Source organism: Amphiprion ocellaris, unplaced genomic scaffold (genome assembly GCF_022539595.1).
Source record: "Amphiprion ocellaris isolate individual 3 ecotype Okinawa unplaced genomic scaffold, ASM2253959v1 Aocel_unscaffolded149, whole genome shotgun sequence".
In the NCBI taxonomy this organism is placed as follows: Eukaryota; Metazoa; Chordata; class Actinopteri; family Pomacentridae; genus Amphiprion; species Amphiprion ocellaris.
Window position 1 is genome coordinate 1 of NW_026559310.1, and position 18,588 is coordinate 18,588.

At 36.4% G+C, this 18,588-nt stretch overlaps 1 protein-coding gene across 1 annotated transcript in view; it reads right to left on the reverse strand.

The window, feature by feature from the left end:
- Positions 1-395: 395 nt before the first annotated feature.
- The window catches only part of itsn2a (intersectin 2a), a gene marked incomplete at its 5' end in the record, with an annotated part of 31,808 nt that continues 13,615 nt past the window's right edge, over positions 396-18,588 (reverse strand). The window contains 17 exons of the mRNA XM_055008755.1: positions 396-700; positions 1,509-1,592; positions 1,843-1,925; positions 3,246-3,367; positions 4,728-4,940; positions 5,622-5,789; positions 6,862-6,960; positions 7,056-7,239; positions 8,950-9,056; positions 9,135-9,256; positions 13,113-13,136; positions 13,215-13,406; positions 14,827-14,923; positions 14,992-15,116; positions 16,123-16,156; positions 18,257-18,423; positions 18,500-18,540. Coding sequence (XP_054864730.1) covers positions 411-700; positions 1,509-1,592; positions 1,843-1,925; positions 3,246-3,367; positions 4,728-4,940; positions 5,622-5,789; positions 6,862-6,960; positions 7,056-7,239; positions 8,950-9,056; positions 9,135-9,256; positions 13,113-13,136; positions 13,215-13,406; positions 14,827-14,923; positions 14,992-15,116; positions 16,123-16,156; positions 18,257-18,423; positions 18,500-18,540 — 2,152 coding nt within the window. The remainder of the gene's footprint in view (positions 701-1,508; positions 1,593-1,842; positions 1,926-3,245; positions 3,368-4,727; positions 4,941-5,621; positions 5,790-6,861; positions 6,961-7,055; positions 7,240-8,949; positions 9,057-9,134; positions 9,257-13,112; positions 13,137-13,214; positions 13,407-14,826; positions 14,924-14,991; positions 15,117-16,122; positions 16,157-18,256; positions 18,424-18,499; positions 18,541-18,588) is intronic.

Genomic DNA, 18,588 nt, shown 5'->3' on the forward strand with positions numbered 1-18,588 from the left:
CTAATAGCAGCTAAAAACAGCTAAAACAGCTAATAGCACCTAAAACAGCTAAAAACAGCTAAAACAGCTAAAAACAGCTAAAAACAGCTAATAACAGCTAAAGCAGCTAAAAACAACTAAAGTAGCTAAAAACAGCTAAAGCAGCTAAAAACAGCTAAAAATAGCTAAAGCAGCTAAAAACACCTAAAAACAGCTAAAGCAGCTAAAAACAGCTAAAAACAGCTAAAAACACCTAAAACAGCTAAAAACACCTAAAGCAGCCAAAAACAGCTAAAGCAGCTACAAACAGCTAAAGCAGCTAAAACAGCTAAAACCAGCTAAAACAGCTAAAAACAGCTAAAAACAGCTAAAACAGCTAAAGCAGCTAAAACAGCTAAAGCAGCTAAAAACAGCTAAAACAGCTAGAACAGCTAAAAACAGCTAGAACAGCCATAACTTTTGCCTTCTGTGGAATGAAGAATGTCAGTTTCTGTGTTTAAACAAAGATAAATTGTAACCAGGTGTTGTATGTTTTCAATCTGCTGACCGTCAGGTGAGAACTGGTCCTTCTCGAACACGGTGATGCACAGAACGTCCTGGTACAGATCTTTGATGAAGAACTGACAGTTGAAGTTCCACTTTGGGCTCAGAGTGTCGCTGACGGGTCTGGAGGTGTAGCACTGAGCGCCCATCGTTAGCTCGCAGTACGGGTTACTCTTACCTGGAGGTCAGCAGAAACCGCTTAGAAAATGTTAGCAAACTGTTAGAAATGCTAGAAACACTGTTAGCTAACAATTACAAATGTTAGCCACGCTGTTGTTAGCTCACAATTTCAACTGTTAGCCATTCTGTTAGCTAACAATTTCAGCCATAACCCATACTTCTAGCTAGCAATTGGTGCTATTTGCTATATTGTTAGCTAACAACTTGAACAAGTAAGAAAACTGGTGGCTAACAATTTCAACTGTTAGCCGTACTCTTTGCTAACAAGTTCAGCTGCTAGCCATAGTTTTATCCAGCTTTTTTCCAACAATTGTTAGTCAAATGTTTGTAAACTATTTCAACTGTTAGCCATGCTGTTAGCTAACAGTTTCAGCTGTTAGTCATACTTGTAGCTAGCAACTTGAGCTATTACCCATACTGTTAGCCACACTTTTAGCTAATAATTGGAACCAGTAGACAAAGTGCTAGCTAATGATTTTCTGCTGTAAGTTGTGCTCTTAGGTAAAAATTTCCAACCGTTAGCCGCACAATTAGCTAATGATTTTCAACCTTTATCCACACTTTTAGTTAATAATGTGAACCGTTTGCCACACTATTAGCTTACAATTTCCAACTGTTAGCCACATGTTTAGTTAATAATTTTCAAATGTCAGTCATACTTGTGGCTCACCTCTTCTATCCATATTTTCAATCATTTATTTACTCATGACTCTTACCTGGAGATAAACAGCAATGGGTTATAGTTTCATTCCAGAGATTTAATCATAGAAAACAGATCAGTCTCCTATAAAAACAGAAGGACTGACCATTGGGTTTACAGGCCTTCAGCTCTTGAGCTTCAGTCACGGTTACCAAGAGTCGACCGATTCCACTGGTCTTCAGAGAACGAGCTGAAAAAACAGAAAAACATGAAAAAGTCGACCAAAAACAAGGCTTAAGTGTTGTTTGGTGAATAAAATGTGGACAACTATCTATTGTTGTGCCACTGTATGATAATAATAAGGGCTTTTATGTATTTAAGTTACCTATAAGATGCCACACAATCATTTTTACGTTGTGAATACAGTTGATGTTTAATTATTGAGCCTAATATAAACTCTTCATACGCCCACAGAAAACGTCCTGTATGACTGTGTTCACCTTGATAAGCCTTTTCTCTCTTCTTCTTCTCCGTCTCGATGAAATGTTCAGATGCTGCTTTGATTTTCTGGACCCACGTCGTCCTACAAAACAGAACAAACATGTCAGCGCTATACACAGTATAATTAGGTCGTACTTACATAAGTAAATAAATGGCTAAAAACCTTTATAATCGGATGTAAACCAGCTAATATGAACTCAAAACCCTCCATCAGCACCACCTCTCATGTTCAAATGTGTTCATTTAAATTCATTTTATGTAAGATCTTATTTAACACCTGATTATATAAACTTGGACATAATAAACTGTTTTTCTGTGTTCATACATAGCTCTAGATAACTATTTTAGCTGTTTAGCCACTTTTACCTTTCACTTACAGCTAATAATCGAGGCTTCGTGCTTATAATCTGTACTGTGCTAACAATTTCAAATGCTAGCCTTAATAGCAATACCAATTTTAGCTATTTGCCATACAGTTAGGTAACAATTTGAACCAGTAGACAAAATGTTAGCTAACAAATTCAAATGTTAGCCATGCTGTTAGCTAACAATTTCAGCTAGTAGGCATACTTATAGCTAGCCTTTTGAGCTATTTGCCATACTGTTAGGTAACAAACTGAACTAGTAGACAACCTGTTAGCTAACAATTTCACTGGCAAACCATAGTTTTAGCGAGCTTTTACCAACTGTTCGTCAAAGTGGCATTAAACAATTTCAAATGTTAGCCATGCTGTTGGCCAACAATTTCACTGGCAAGCCATACTGTTAACCAGCAATTTCCAATTATTAGCTAAAATGTTAGGAAACATGCTGTTAGCTAAAAATTTAAGCTATTAGTAATACTTGTAGCTAGCAATTTTAGCTATTTGCCATATGTTAGGTAACAATTTGAACTAGCTGACAAAAAGCTGGCTAACAATTTCAAATGTTAGCCATTCTGTTAGCTAACAATTTCAGCTATAAGCCATACTTATAGCTAGTGTTTTGAGCTATTTGAACCAGCAGACAAACTGTTAGCTAACAATTTGAAATTTAAACCACACTTTTAGCTAATAATTTGAACTAGTAGCCACACAATTAGCTAACAATTTTCAAATGTTTATCCTTACTTTTTAGCTAATTATTTGAAGTGTCTGCCAGTCTATTAGCTTACCATTTTCAGCTGTTAGCCACTCGCTTTGCTAACAATTTTCAACTGTTAGCCATACTTGTGGCTAACATCTTCTATCCATATTTTTAGGCAGCTATTTCAATCATTTATTCACTCATCTAATTAATTTATGCATTGCTTTTGGCTGAATGTGCTACTTTTACTTAACTGCTAACTTTTCTCCTGCTACCTGCTGAAGTATTCATACCTCTGGTTGGGAATCTCTGGTTCTCTGTATCTCTGCCTACTTACCTCTCATTTAAAGTCTCATTTTTGAGAGTGTAGACTCGATCGATGTGTGAAACGTGGAAGATCGGCTCGTCGCTGGAAGGATCCGGCGGCATTTTCACCAAAACCTCATTCAGAAACAGCGGCTGGAGCAGGAAATAAAGTAATGGATTACTTTCAGACGAAAACAATAAGAGCTGCAGTGCAAAGAGTCATTAACCCTCATGTTGTCCTGCTGCTCAAAACTGACCCGTTTTCAAGTTTGAAAATGTGGGAAAAAATATCTATTTTCACAGTGAAACTTCTGATGTACACATTTTCAACATTTTTGGGAAATCTTTGAACATTTTTTGGTGGAAAAAAAGAAATGTTAAAAATGTTTAAGAACATTCACATAAAAATCAACCAAATTCGTTGGATTTTGGTTGATTTTTATGTGAATGTTCTTAAAGAAAACATAAGTTCTACTGATATATATGGAATCACTTCAGATATTTTTAGGATTTTTTTGGAAGATTTTTTACTCATTTTTTGAAAATATTTACAAGAATTTTCTTGCCATTTTTTTTTTTTTTTTTTTTTTTAAATAAAACCTTTCAGGGAAGCCTGTAAGAAATTATTGGAATTTTCTTCGTGAAGATTTTGCAAATTTAAAGTTTGAAAATATGGGAAAAAATATCACTTTAGATATTTTTAGGATTTTTTTGGAAGATTTTTACAAATTTTCCCAAATATTTACAAGAATTTTCTTGCCAAATTTGGGGGATTTTTTAAAAATAAAACTTTTAAGGGAAACTTTTAAGAAATTATTGGAATTTTCTTCCTGAAGGTTTTTCAAATTTAGTGTTTGAAAATGTGGAAAAAAAAATAGATTTTCACAGTGAAACTTCTGATGTCCACATTTCCAACATTTTTGGGAAATCTTTGAACATTTTTTGGTGGAAAAAAGAAATGTTAAAATGTTTCTTAAGAACATTCACATAAAAATCAACCAAAATCCAGCGAATTTCATTGGATTTTGGTTGATTTTTTTGTAAATGTTCTTAAAGAAAATATTACAAGTTTTACTGATATATATGGAATCACTTTAGATATTTTTAGGATTTTTTTGGAAGATTTTTACTCATTTTTTGAAAACATTTACAAGAATTTTCTTGCCAAATTATTTGTTTTGTTGAATAAAACTTTTAAGGGAAATAGGAATCATTGGAATTTTCTTCCTGAAGGTTTTGCAAATGTTCAGAAATTTGGGGAATTTTTTTGCTGAATTTTTGTTTTTTTTTCAGACAAGGAAACAACATTTTTTGGCGCCGTAAATGAGGACAACAGGAGGGCTAAGGACATGGCAGAGGAGGAACTTTGAAAGTTTTTGTTTTGCTCCCAGAAAACTCAAAGCCCCAGAGCTTCCCTGTGCATTGTTTATTGAAGAAAGTTATTCATATTTTAACTCTGTGGAGCTATTTTTATTCTTTGCTGCAGGAGAAGCGCCTCCGGGCTGCTCCTCACCGTTTTGTACATCTTGAGCTGGATGCTGGTTTTGGGGCTGAACAACTTGTCAGATCCGGAGGAGGAGAAGGGTTTGGCGCTGTGGGTGAGCAGCAGGAAGTCGTTGAAGAGGAAAGCCCACAGCTCTCTGCTGCTCCTGGGTTTGTTCAGTCGACCGCTGTGCAGCAGCCTGCGAGGCCCGAGGCAGTTGGTCAGAGAGTTGAACACTAAGTGCTGCCAGACAGACGGACGGAGGAAGGAAGCAAAATGTCAGGTACAGCGAGAACTCCTCCGTTTGTTTTGGTGAGAGAAAACATAAAGTCTGATCTGGAACAGAAGTGCAACTGCAAAAAAAAACTGAAAGAATTTAACACGTCCGCAGCCAACAAGAAATGCTTTGTGGAGGCAGTTAGCAGCAAAAACATAACGGTAAGAAACCACACGGACCAAGATTAAAGATTCTTGCACCAGGAGGTCTACAAATGCAGGATTTTTGCCTCAAAAAAGAAATTTTTATGTCTCCAGAGATGTTTCAGCCAGTGTCAAATAATAAGAGTATATCATTTCAATCAGTTTTGTTAAGTGGGGCTTCATTTGCTCCAGAATAGTATACATTTTTCTTTAAAATGGTCAGAAATAACAGGGAAATTCAGAGATTTCTGTCAAATAAGGTAACACAGATTTGATGTGTTTGTACATGTGCAGTCGCACCCTAAAGGCCCAATCTGAGACAAAAAAAACTGAAATATACACTCATATATGTCTTTGTGCATGTTTACCAAGTTGTTAGCCATACTGTTTGCTAACAATTTCAACTGTTAGCAAACAATTCTAATCTGGTTGCTAACAAGTTAGCCACAGCCAGAAAACCTCTCAACTATACACTCATTTGTATGTCTTTTCTGTCATGTTTACCTCGATAGCGCCTTCACACTGGACGTGGCTCTGAATCCACTCCAGTCGGTCTGAGTTTTCCTTCTCTCTGACGCCTTCATTGACCTGAGAACAAAGTTCCTCGGCTCGCTCCAGAGCTTCTCTCAGAGAGCTTCGGTCTGCATGGACCTCTGGGGTGTGTTCCAAGATCTGACCAACGACAAGAGCAGGAATATCAGAGGAAGCTGTTAGCCACAGTGTTAGCCAGTGATTTCAACTGTTTGCCACAGTGTTAGCAAATGATTTAAACTGTTTGCCACAGTGTTAGCAGATGATTTTAATGGTTCGCCACAGTGTTAGCAGATGATTTTAACGGTTTGCCACAGTGTTAGCAAATGATTTCAACTGTTAGCCACAGTGTTAGCAAATGATTTCAACTGTTTGCCACAGTGTTAGTAAATGATTTCAACTGTTTGCCACAGTGTTAGCAAATGATTTCAACTGTTAGCCACAGTGTTAGCTAACAATTTCAACCGTTACCCAACAATTTCAGCTGTTTGCCATACTATTAGCAAACAATTTTAGCAAGTAACTGCCCTGTTAGCAAAGAATTTCAACTGTTAGCAAACAATTTCAACAGTTAGCAAACAATTTCAGCTGTTTGCCATATTGTGAAATAACACTTTCTACTGTTAGCAAACAATTTCAACAGTTAGCAAATAATTAAAATTTTATAGCCAACAATTTCAGCTGTTTGCCACACTGTTAGCTATCAAATTCAACTGTTAGCTATCCTATTTGCTGACAATTCCAAATGTTAGCTAACAATTTCCACTGTTAGCTAGAAAGTGTGCTAATCTGAACTGGTATTAATATTGGCTAACAATTTCAACCGCTAGCCAAACAATTAGCTAACAATTAACAACCTTTCTTCATAGTTTTAGCCAATTAATTTCAATTATTCATCCATACTTTTAGCTAACAATTTAGACTGTTAACCAACAATCTGAACTGGTATAAATACTGTTAGTTAACCATTTTCAACCATTAGACACACAATTAACTACAATTAACAAGCTTTATGCATAGTTTTAGCCAATAAATTTTAATTATTTATCCATACTTTTGGCTAACAGTTTAAATCGTTATCTACAGCTTTAGGTCGCTAATTCAACCATTTAATTACTCATTAATTTGACTCATGCAGCCTCTCTCTTATATATACCTTTATTCATTTATAATAATAATAGGATTAGACAGAAACAGGGTGTTTTCCACGTACGTTCTTTATGAGCAGAGGGTAGCGGGTGATCCTCTGCATGGGCTTTAGCAGGAAGCTGGACAGCGGCATGCCTTTACAGCGGTAGTTGGTGGCTATCTTCTGCTCAAGACGAGAAATAAACACAAGCAGATGTTACTGTAGAAGCGTGGCTGTTTTGCCCTGTTTGTACTGAGTTTCTTGTCCACAGCTCGTACCTTGAGGAAGTCCTTAAAGTCGGGCTGGTTGTGGGTTTTGTTCTGCAGCAGCGCAGCAGCGTTCAGCTGACAGGAACAGAACCGAATGTAGGGCTGCATGTGGGCCAGTTCTGAGGCCAGCAGGTCTCCGATCAGCTGGACAGGCATGTTCTCACCACCGGTCTTCTTACGGACACGCAGGGCTCTGAAGAACATCAACGATGAGGATGGAAACCATGATTTCATATGCAGGAGCTACACTAAGCAGAAAACATAACTGAAGGATAATGTTGAGACTTTTACAGGGCTTTAGAGTCCGTTTCAGAAATGCTCCAAGTCAGTAAGTGAGTCAAGTGATTTGACACTAGAATTTAATTATCTTTGATTGTTTTTCATTGTAGAGTTCAAAAACCTCTAGTGGAGCCGCAGGATGGTAAAAGAGTTCATGTCCTGCACATTTACAGGTTTAGAATTGGATTTCTGAAAACATGTTTGCCTGTTTTACTGCTCAAAAACATTATTTTCCTCGTACTGTACATGTTTACAGCTCCTGTTCTGTCTGAAAGACTCTGTTGTAGCTCCAGTCTCTTTAATAGTAGGTTTGAAAGGCATTATCTTTAAAAATTATCACCAAAATGACACCATTTATCAGGTAGAAACTGTCAAAAGACAAAGAATTGTCAGATTTTTAACTTTCTGATGGTCTTTGAAGCTATCATGAGCTTTTCCATTGGATAAAAACAACCAAATCTAAAATAAAAATTGTGATATTTCCTTAAAATTCACTTTACTCTACATGTCTCATTTAAGAATTTGGCAAAAACAAAACAAAACAGATGACCAGGGAGGCTGAGAGGAAAATCAAAAATGCAGCAAGGTTCAGAAACAGAGAGCAGAGCAGCAGGTTGTTGGAGATCCATCCAGCATGGTGAAACATCTACTACTGATGATGAGCAGAGCAGAGAGGAAAAGTCTGGACAGGAAACATTAAGACAGAAAAATATCTACAGTATGATCAGATAAAATGACCACAAAGAGACACAAAATGGCTGAAAGGACACACAAATTGACAAACCAAGACACAAAATAGTAAAAATTAGACACAAAATGAGAAAAATGAGACACAAAACAACCAAAACAAGACCCAGAATGTAAGAAGTGAAACAAGAAAGGACAAAAACAACAGGCAAAACAACACAAAACAAGAAAAACAAAGACTCAGAATGACAGCAAAGAGACGATAAATGACAAAGACGAGACAAAATAAACACAGAGACACAAAAAATGGTATAAACAAACAACAAATTTTAAAGACGGAGACACAATGCAACTAAAATGAGACAAAAACTGTCACAAAGAGACATGAAACAAAATTAACAGAGAAGAAAAAAGGTGACACAAAACAACACAAGAAAAATAAGACAAATAATGAACAAAATCTGAAAAAGGAGACACAAAACAACCAAAACCAGACCTGAAATGTTAAAAGGGAAACAAAAAATTACAAAAACACAAAATCAAAAAACAAAGACATGAAATGACAGAAAACAGATGATAAATGACAAAGACGAGACAAAATAAACACATGAACGTATAAACGAGATAGAAAAATTTTAGTAAAGGAGACACAAATCAACGAAATGAGACAAAAGTGTCTCTCAGAGTTTGTAGAGGCTGTAAAAATGTAAATAGTTAAATATCTATAACATGTGGAGCCTCCATTTTTTTTCCCCAGAGTTGTTACGACTTTTGTTGTCAAATAAATAATCATAAAAACGTTTGTGTTTGTATGATTTCTGTTCTCTCTCCTTCTTCATGTTGTTCTGTTTCCATAGAGGACTTTAGATTGCAGTGAAAACAGCCAGAACTTTGCAGAACTTCCTCAGAATCTTAACGATAAAGACGTTGGACGTACTTGAGCAGCTTGGTGTTGCACATAATCAGCTCCCTCCAGTTGACAAAGATCACGGACATCTCAGCTTCTGTCAGACGTCCAGACTCAGACATGGGCTTGTAGAACACCTGAGAGGTAGATACCAGAACAGACCTGAATAATAAGATCATTATGAGGGTTTGGAGCTTCAGGAGAAGGTCCGGTACCTCCAGAACCAGCTCCAGGTCCTCCACGTAGGTCTCCTCGGTCTGGATCAGCTCGTGGATGTAGCCCTGCCTCTTCCTCTCCTGGGGCATCATGGAGTCCAGCGTCATCAGGTCTGCACACCCTGCAGCCCACAGCCATGCAAGCACACGTGCATGGACGAGCACGTGCACGGCAAACACAGAAAACACTCTGATTTCAATGAGGCGTGCATTTAAATGAAATAAAAAACACTCTGATTTCAATGAGACGTGCATTTAAATGAAATAAAAAACAGCAAAGAGACCCATTAAAATCTCCCTTTATTACCATGATGTTTATTTACAGTCAATGCACAGAGTCAGGCACGTTGTTGTTGCAGTACAGGAACAGAAGCAATGCTAACCATGCTAATGCTGCTAACGCTGCTAACGCTGCTAACGATGCTAACGCTGCTAACACCCAACTAAACAGAATAAAGCACCTTCCATGGTTTGCATAGGTGTGCATGAGGAGCTGAAGTGAGTGAGCGGTGGGTAATTCCACCTTAAATCATCAGATTCCTTCTGCTGGATCATCTCTGGTTGGCTTCAAAGTTTCGTATCGTAAACTACGGATATTTAAAACAATATCTGTGCCCATCGAACCACTTTCAGCAGATTTGAAATTGAAATTCAAAACATCTCAGAAAATATTAAAGATAAAAACGTGAAAGTTTCACTGTTATTTCTCATCACATCATCGGTTTGGAATCTGCAATATTGGACACATAGATGAAATAATCTTTGATTATTGGGGAATTGACAGACGAAAAAAAAGAAAGCCATCTCCTCATGATAATGCCACCACCATGCTTCATACCATGATGCTGCCACCACCGTGCTTTACTTTGAGGAGTTTGTGTTTGTGATGCTGTACAGTGTGTCTGCAATATTGAACATGTAGATCAAATAATTTCTGATAATGAGAAAGTTGAATTGCATGTTCCAATAAAACAAAAACAATTATTTAAAAAAATCAGAAAAATTGAATAATTTCTGAGATATTGTCGTTCAAACAGCCTAAATTTTTCAATGTGAGAAAAAACTGCAGAAAGTGGGTTGGTGGGCAATTTACCCCGGAAAGTATTTTATATATAAAGCTAAAATTCCACAGTTGTCTTTATAAATACCTAAATTTTCTGCCAATCAGAGACGGTAGAGCAGAAAGTTGTGGTGATTTGAGGCGCAGCGACCCAGTGGAAGACTCAGCTGGTAGTTCAAGTCTTTGAGGTTCAAACTTGGCAGGAGTTGGATGTAAATGTGGGCGTCACGTCGCGTCGTCGGTGATTTTTCTGCTGGTGATTTCACAGGACGGTCTTCAAACGCTTGGAAGCATTAATCAAATGTGCATCAGAGTCAGGGAATTAAATTCGGTTAGTTTTGGATCGAAGCGATGCGAGCAGCAGTGAAGTCTTGGTCTGATGTAGTTAGTGCAAGAATGAGTGACCCTGTTAAAATAGAAAACTAAACCGCTCCAGTCTGACACGTCTTAGAACAAACTAGAGAGGCCCCCGTCTGATTGGTTAATGAGTTAATTGGAGGGGGAGGAGTTTAACGAGGAGGAACAGCAGAGTCCTAAACCAGTGAGGAGGAGGAGGAGGAAGGCTGAGGTCCTGGAGGCTGGACTTCATCTGGCTCAGACTGAACAGAAAGACGAGGAGGAAGAAGAGGAGGAAGAGGAGGAGGAGGAGGGGAGAGGAAGGCCAGCGTTACTGTCCTACAGAAGAAAACACAGATGAGGTGGAAACATGGAGGGGAGGCGAGTGGGATGGAGGAGAGTCGGAGAGACAGCAGACGTTAATATAGATTTAATATTGATGCCGACATGCAGGAGCATTAATAAAGCATTTCTGGGAATGTAAATGTGATCACAGCAGCTGATTTATTCCCTAACGAATCGTGTCGAGTGAGAACATTAGTGCAGCTTGTCCTAATTAGCAGGTCAGAGTCCTGATCTGTGGCTGAAACAAACCTGCAGGTGCTGAATATTAATCCAGATCAGGGAATGTGACTAAAAACACAAAGAATTACTGCATTTTTAACTTTGAAGTGATCCTTGAAAGGTTGGCTTTCTTTTGAAGCATCTTCATTCTTTTTCCTGTTGACACTGATTTATAACCAGAATATCGACACATTTTCACACCAGCAGCACATTTAGGGATGAAAAAATGCTCTAAAAATCTATGTTTGAGTTATATTTTAACCCTTTCAACCACACAACCTGCTGGTCGGTCTGAAAGCCAGATCATTATTTGAAATCACCAAAATGTCATAATTTATCAGCCAGAAATTGTAAAACCAGAAAGAATTGCAGGATTTTCAACTTTTCGACGGTCCTTGAACACATCATGTGTGACGGAGGTTCATTCGGAAAAATTCTCAAAATCAAAAATCTCAGCTTAAGATTGTTATATTTGATAAAATTCTCGTTTTTCTACGTTTCATTTAAAAATGAGCCCAAAATAAAACATCTGCACAGAATAGATTTACTAAAAACCTATAAATTAGATGTTTCGCAGTGCAGCTGTGAAGTTATTAGAGACTCGGTTGAACTGCAGGCTGTGTTTGTGAAAATGGTTCAAAATCTGTTGAAAATGATAGAAAATTTTATCAAAATGAAAAAAATTGTGAAAAAACTAATCAAAATCACTCAAACTTTGCTTCGGATTATTAAACTTGTCCAAAATTATTTTTTAAAAATGTCAGAATTGACTCCAAATTTGTCCAAAATAACACGAATGTTTCAATTTTTTTTTTTTCAAATATTGTGCAAAAAGACTTTTTGACTCAAAATGAGTCTTAAGTGACTTAAATTTGTCCAAAATCCTGAGAGGAAAATCAAAGCTACTGGATGGATAAATAAAGTCAGCATGGCTCAGAAACAGAGAACAGAGGAGCAGGTTGTTGGAGATCCATCCAGCATGGAGAAACATCTACTACTGATGATGAGCAGAGATTCAAACCTGGACTAAAAACCGTTCAAAACGAATAAAAATTCAGTTTATTTTCAAGTTATTTTGGACAACTGGAATCAGTTTGGACATTTTTAGTAACTTTGGATAAACTTTGAGTCAATCTGAACAGTTTTAAATCATTCTGGACAGTTTCTGGAAAGTTTAAAATCACTTTGGGTAATTTTTAGACCATTTTTTGTTTTATTCCTGGTGATTTCAGGAGGTTTCGTTCGTTTCGTCTGTAAATATTCATGTCTGGGATCAGGACAGTTAAAGGTGGAGTCTCAGATTCTAACAAGGTGTGTTTTTAACCAAAGAAAATGTTGTTGGACTGAAATAGAAGCTTCTTTTGTATCTCTTTCTGGTCTTTTTGCGTCTCTTTTAGTCAATTTTAATCCTGTTCTGGTCTTTTTTGTGTTAATTTTGTGTCTATTTTTGCATCTTCTAGTCCCTTTGTGTGTCTAAGAGGTAGTTTTTATCTCTGTTTGCACTGAATTAGCATCACTTTCTGGTCTTTTTGTGTCTCTTTTGTGTTGTTGTTTTGTCTGTGTTCTGGTTGGTTTTGCATCTGTTTATGCTCGTTTTGGTTCTCTTTTAGTCAGTTTTAATCCTGTTCTATGTGTCTAAGAGGTGGTTTTATCTCTGTATGTACTGAATTTACATCGCTTTCTGGTCTTTCTGAGTGTTTTGGTGTTTTGTGTAATTTTTGGTATCTTTTTGGTTGTTTTCTCTTTGTTAGCATCAGTTTGTCATCTGTTTGTGTTCATTTTGTGTCTTTTTAAGTCAATTTTAATGTCTTTCTGGTCATTTTGTGTCTCTTTGCGGGCATTTTCTAACTTTAAAGGATCCTTTTGAGCTTGTTTTTTGTTAATTATGATGAATTTGTCCTCACAGTCTGTTCTGTCTCAATATGAACTAAAACTTCCCAGGGAGAATCTCAGACTCCAGCTTTAAGGTTCATTAGTTGATCAGTTGATCAATAATCGGTCCGTCGCTCGTTTCTTACCGTCTGTGTTTCCAGATTCTGGATCTACTGGAGTTTGAAACGTTTGATCAGTTTTTCTGTGAACTCTCAGCAGGAATCTTCGTTTTATCTCGTTTTACTCACATTGTTGACTCGGGTCCGACTCTGTGGTCATCTTCACGTAGTTGGTGGGCAGCAGGCCAGTGACTCCGCCCACTTCTCCTTTCCACCAATCGGGGTTGGTCTTGTCGAGGATGCTGATCAGCTGACCTTTGGAGAAGCTCAGCTCGTCCTGATTGGCTGCAGTGTAGTCGTACATGGCGATGACCTGACAGACTGACCAATCAGAGGAGAGACGAGGAGTTCAGGGAATATTTCAGCCATTGGAACATATTTAGTTCATTTAACAATTCTTGATTTCATTTCAAATATAAACACATAATTATATTGTAAATAACCCAACCTCAGTAACTGTGTGGTGTCATATCAACATTTAGAGAGCAGGAGGCAAAAATAAAAAAAATATCAAAAATATTGAAAACAAATATTTTTAAAATTTACAAAAAAAGATTTTTGTAAAAAAACCAACATAAAATTAACAAAAAATATATTATTAAAATATTTAAAATAAAATATATTCATAAAAAATGTAAAAAAGAAACAAATGTCAAAAAAAGAAATTTAAAGAAATTCAGAAAATACAAAACAAAACTGAAAAAATAGCACAAACTCTTTTCTGTAAAATATGCATTTTTTAAAAAAGATCTGGAAGTATCAACAATATATATATTTTTAAAAATCTATAATAAAATTATCTCAATTTTTTTAATATATAAAAAAATTTACATACCAAAAAGTATTTTAAACATTTGTTAAAACCATTCCTAAAACTGTCAAAACATATTTTTCAAAATATATAAAAATAACAATAACACAAAGTATTTTAAAAATTGTTAAAAATAATTCTAAAACTGTCAAAAATATTTTAAACAAAAATGGGGAAAAAAATAACATAAAGCATTTAAAAAATTGTTAAAAATAATTCTAAAACTGTCAAAATATTTTAAAGAAAAATCTAAAAAATAACAAAGTATTTTTGAAAATTGTCCATAATATTGCTAAAACTGTCAAAATATTTGAAGGAAAAATATAAGCATTTTAAAATGTTTTCAAATACTTCTAAAACGATCAAAATATATTTAAAAAAATAAAAATAGCATATAGTAATGGAAAAATTGTTAAAAATATTTACAAAAATGTCAAAATATTATAAAGAAAAATATAAAAACATAAAAAGTAATAATAATAATAATAATAATAATAATAATAATAATAATAAATAAATAAAAATAACATAAAGGATTTGAAAATTTCTTTAAAATATTTCTAAAGCTGTCAAAATAATTATCAGATGAAATGCAAACTGACTACAAATCAAACCAGAATGGGAACAGCAAAAAAATTAAATTCAAAAATAAAAAAGTGCCAAAAATAATACTACAAAACATCAAAAAATATGCAAAAAAAATGAAATATGTATAATAAAAAAAAAAAATCTGCAAAGCTGCTGAAATATAACGTCTGCTGTTGGGAAAAATCAAGGCAGAAAGATCAAAATTTCCCTCTGAGATTGCAGTTTAGTGGAAGGAAAGTATCAGAAAGTGGAAATACTCAAATAAAATATGTTTAAAACTGCATCAGAGTAAAAGCAGTGAGTTCTTTCCACCAGGTCGTGTCTTCTGGGTCTCAGACTCACCTGGGAGAGGAGAAGGCGACGTCTTGCTGCTGGACGGACCCAGAAGTTTGACATGAGACGAGTGAAACCAGCCTCTCTGGCGTTTTTTACCTCGAGCCTGGAAGCAGAAAGTCCGTCAGACGTCTAAAACCACCGTTTAATGAGACTTTAAGAGCCGCTGATCACCTGCAGTTCTCCCAGCCACCAGCCGGAGGAGTTCTTGGCCTGAACCACGATCAGTTGTCCTGGAGACAGATGCAGCTGATGCAGCGTCTGGGCGGCGGCGGCGGAGACGGCCTGAGCCACTTCTGCTGACAGAACGATAAAAATATATCAGACAAAGTCCAGAAAACAGATAGAACTGTAAACAGTTATCAGATAGAGTACAGAAAACAGACAGAACCTTAAAAATACATCAGATAAAGTCCAGAAAAACAGACAGAACCATAAAAATATATCAGATAAAGTCCAGAAAAACAGACAGAACCATAAAAATATATCAGAGAAAGTCCAGAAAAACAGACAGAACCTTAAAAATACATCAGATAAAGTCCAGAAAAACAGACAGAACCATAAAAATATATCAGAGAAAGTCCAGAAAAACAGACAGAACCATAAAAACATATCAGATAAAGTCCAGAAAAACAGACAGAACCATAAAAATATATCAGATAAAGTCCAGAAAAACAGACAGAACCATGAAAATACATCAGATAAAGTCCAGAAAAACAGACAGAACCATAAAAATATATCAGATAAAGTCCAGAAAAACAGACAGAACCATAAAAATATATCAGAGAAAGTCCAGAAAAACAGACAGAACCTTAAAAATACATCAGATAAAGTCCAGAAAAACAGACAGAACCATAAAAATATATCAGAGAAAGTCCAGAAAAACAGACAGAACCATAAAAATATATCAGATAAAGTCCAGAAAAACAGACAGAACCATAAAAATATATCAGATAAAGTCCAGAAAAACAGACAGAACCATAAAAATATATCAGATAAAGTCCAGAAAAACAGACAGAACCATAAAAATATATCAGATAAAGTCCAGAAAAACAGACAGAACCATAAAAATATATCAGATAAAGTCCAGAAAAACAGACAGAACCATGAAAATACATCAGATAAAGTCCAGAAAAACAGACAGAACCATAAAAATATATCAGATAAAGTCCAGAAAAACAGACAGAACCATAAAAATATATCAGATAAAGTCCAGAAAAACAGACGGAACCATAAAGATACATCAGAGAAAGTCCAGAAAACATCAGAGTTCATCATCAGATTCTGAATGTTTAAAGTTCTCACCTGGTTTCCTGGTTGAAGCTCCAGATCTGGACGTCTAAATATGTGAAGAGAAACGTAGATTTAAAACGAAAGAAGCACTAAAAGAGCTGCTATAGTTAAAAAATATTTAATAATAATCTTGTTTGACTAACAATTAAAAACCTGATTAAGTTAATTAGTGTCACTGACTGACCTTTAAAGAGCCCATATTCTGCACATTTACAGTTTTAGAATTGATTTTTGGCATAAACAAACACTTTATCCAGACATTTGGGACAAAATTTTGGACTTTTGTGTCAAATGTGGACAAGTGTCAGAATGACCAAATGTAAAATTATTTGAATCTCATCCAAAATGGCCAAATTAACTGAAAAAAAATCCAAAATAACTTGAATTTTTTCCCAAAATGATGTGAAACTTCCCAAATGATTCAGAAATTGCCAAAATATTTTCCAAAATTCTCTAAAAATGATCAAAAATGATTTAAAATTTTTCCAAAATGACAAAAATAGCTAAAAAAACAGAAGTCTGAAATTACTTAAAATGAGTTCCGAATGACTGAAATTATGCCAAAAATAACCAAAAGAGTTCATAATGACTCAAAATATATTAAAAATGACAAAGTTGTCTAAATGATTATAGAATAAATAAAAAGTTTCCAGTACAGGACAAAAAAAACAATTACAGAACAGTTCAAAATGTGTGCAAAATGACAAAAAAAACTAAATGAAAATTACAAAAAATGTCAAAAATGACTGAAAAAAATCCAAATTGACTTTGAATTTGTCCAAAATCCCTCAAATGTATGAAAAAATTGCCAAAAAAGGAAAGAGATGTAGCTGTACATCATGTCCCAAATGTTCGTTCTCCCCAGAAAAACAAAGCTGAAAGACTGAATATGCAACACAATTCAATAACCAGTGTTTCCTCCTTTCACTTTGATCACAGCTTTCAGTCTTTCATGAATGTAGGAGGTTCTAGAGTGTGGACGGTTCTATCTTGCCCCACTAGAGCTGAGCTGTTTCATTGTGGTCGGTGGTGGACTTGTAAAGATGTTCAGGATTCCCAACAGTTCTCCATTGGGTTGAGTTTAGGTTGCCGTTCCTCCTTAAAGCCAGGTAGAAGCTCAGAACACCATCGCTGAGTCATACAGGCTCAATCTCCATCAATACCAATTCAGAACGCCTGTTGAACATGTTCCATTTAGTCACAGGTCCTGATTTTGTCCTCCTGGCCAAAATAGGAAGTAATACCTTTTCTAGAATGTTGTTGGTCTAATATTGTGCATTAACAGTGGAACCTTGAGGCCCACTGAGCAGCTGAGAGATCTGCTCAGACTGTGGCCACTGAATGTGGATGTTGGGTGTCAGAAATAAGTAGAGGACGTTCATCAGAGAAGATCCAGTTCTCCCAGTCTTTAGGAGTCACAGTTATGGACTTCTTTGTAAAGTCAGTCTCTTTTCATTTTGCAGTTTGCTGAGTGGCGGATTACGCTGCCTCTTGTAAGCTTTCAGCCCCAATGTTTCTGTTAAAAAACGATGCACAGAGCTCTTAGAAACATCTTCTCCAAGATTTTTCAGCATCTGACTGAGTCGTCGGCATGATTGGTGTCTTTCACCCTCGGCATTCTCATCACATCCTTGACTCTTGCAGTTAGACCAGATGGACGTCCTGGGCGAGGCAAGTCTTTGAAGGATCCTCCTTTGTTGCACCTTTGTCACCACTTCTGCACCCAGCGGATACTTCTGCCAAGGGCTGGAGCTTCCTGCTGACCAGTTTTCCTGCATTTTGAAGAGCAATGGCCTGTGGACGAATCTCAGACTGAAAGAGCAGCTTCTCCATCCTTACTCTTGGCCATGGTAACAACGCTTCTAGTATCTGATTGTGAGTGTAATGCGTTTTGGTCAAGAAACAAATTTATCTACTGGGACCTGACAGTTTGACCAGACAAACAACCAACCAATACCTGACTGACCAGGTGGAACCCATTTTGTTGACAAACAATCAAACATGTTGTCCAGTGGGGAGACCGAACTTTTGGGACGTGGAGTATAACGGACTGGAAAAAGGACAGACTGAGCCAAATGTGGGTTCTTTAATAAATTGTCTGTTATTACAAACATTACTTAGTTAGATGAGAGTGTTTCTGACTCACCTCCGGCTCCACAGGTCGGACGTAGTTGGAGGGAAAAACTCCCGTCTGGTCTCCGATGCATCCTCGCCACCACTCGCCCTCCCTCTCCGTCACCATGACGACGTCTCCCTCCACAAATGTCAGGTCTCCGGCCTCCGGACTCTCGTAGGTGTACAGGGCCACGAACTCTGGAGGGAGAACTTTAATATAATAAATACTATATGTGATATAAGAATAATAAAACACAGGTTTATTCATTCTGACCTTCCAGCTGGACGAAGTCTGACGAGTCAAAAGCATCGGCTCTGGAAAACAACAAATTAAAATAAGTTAAATGTGACACCCAGCTCCAC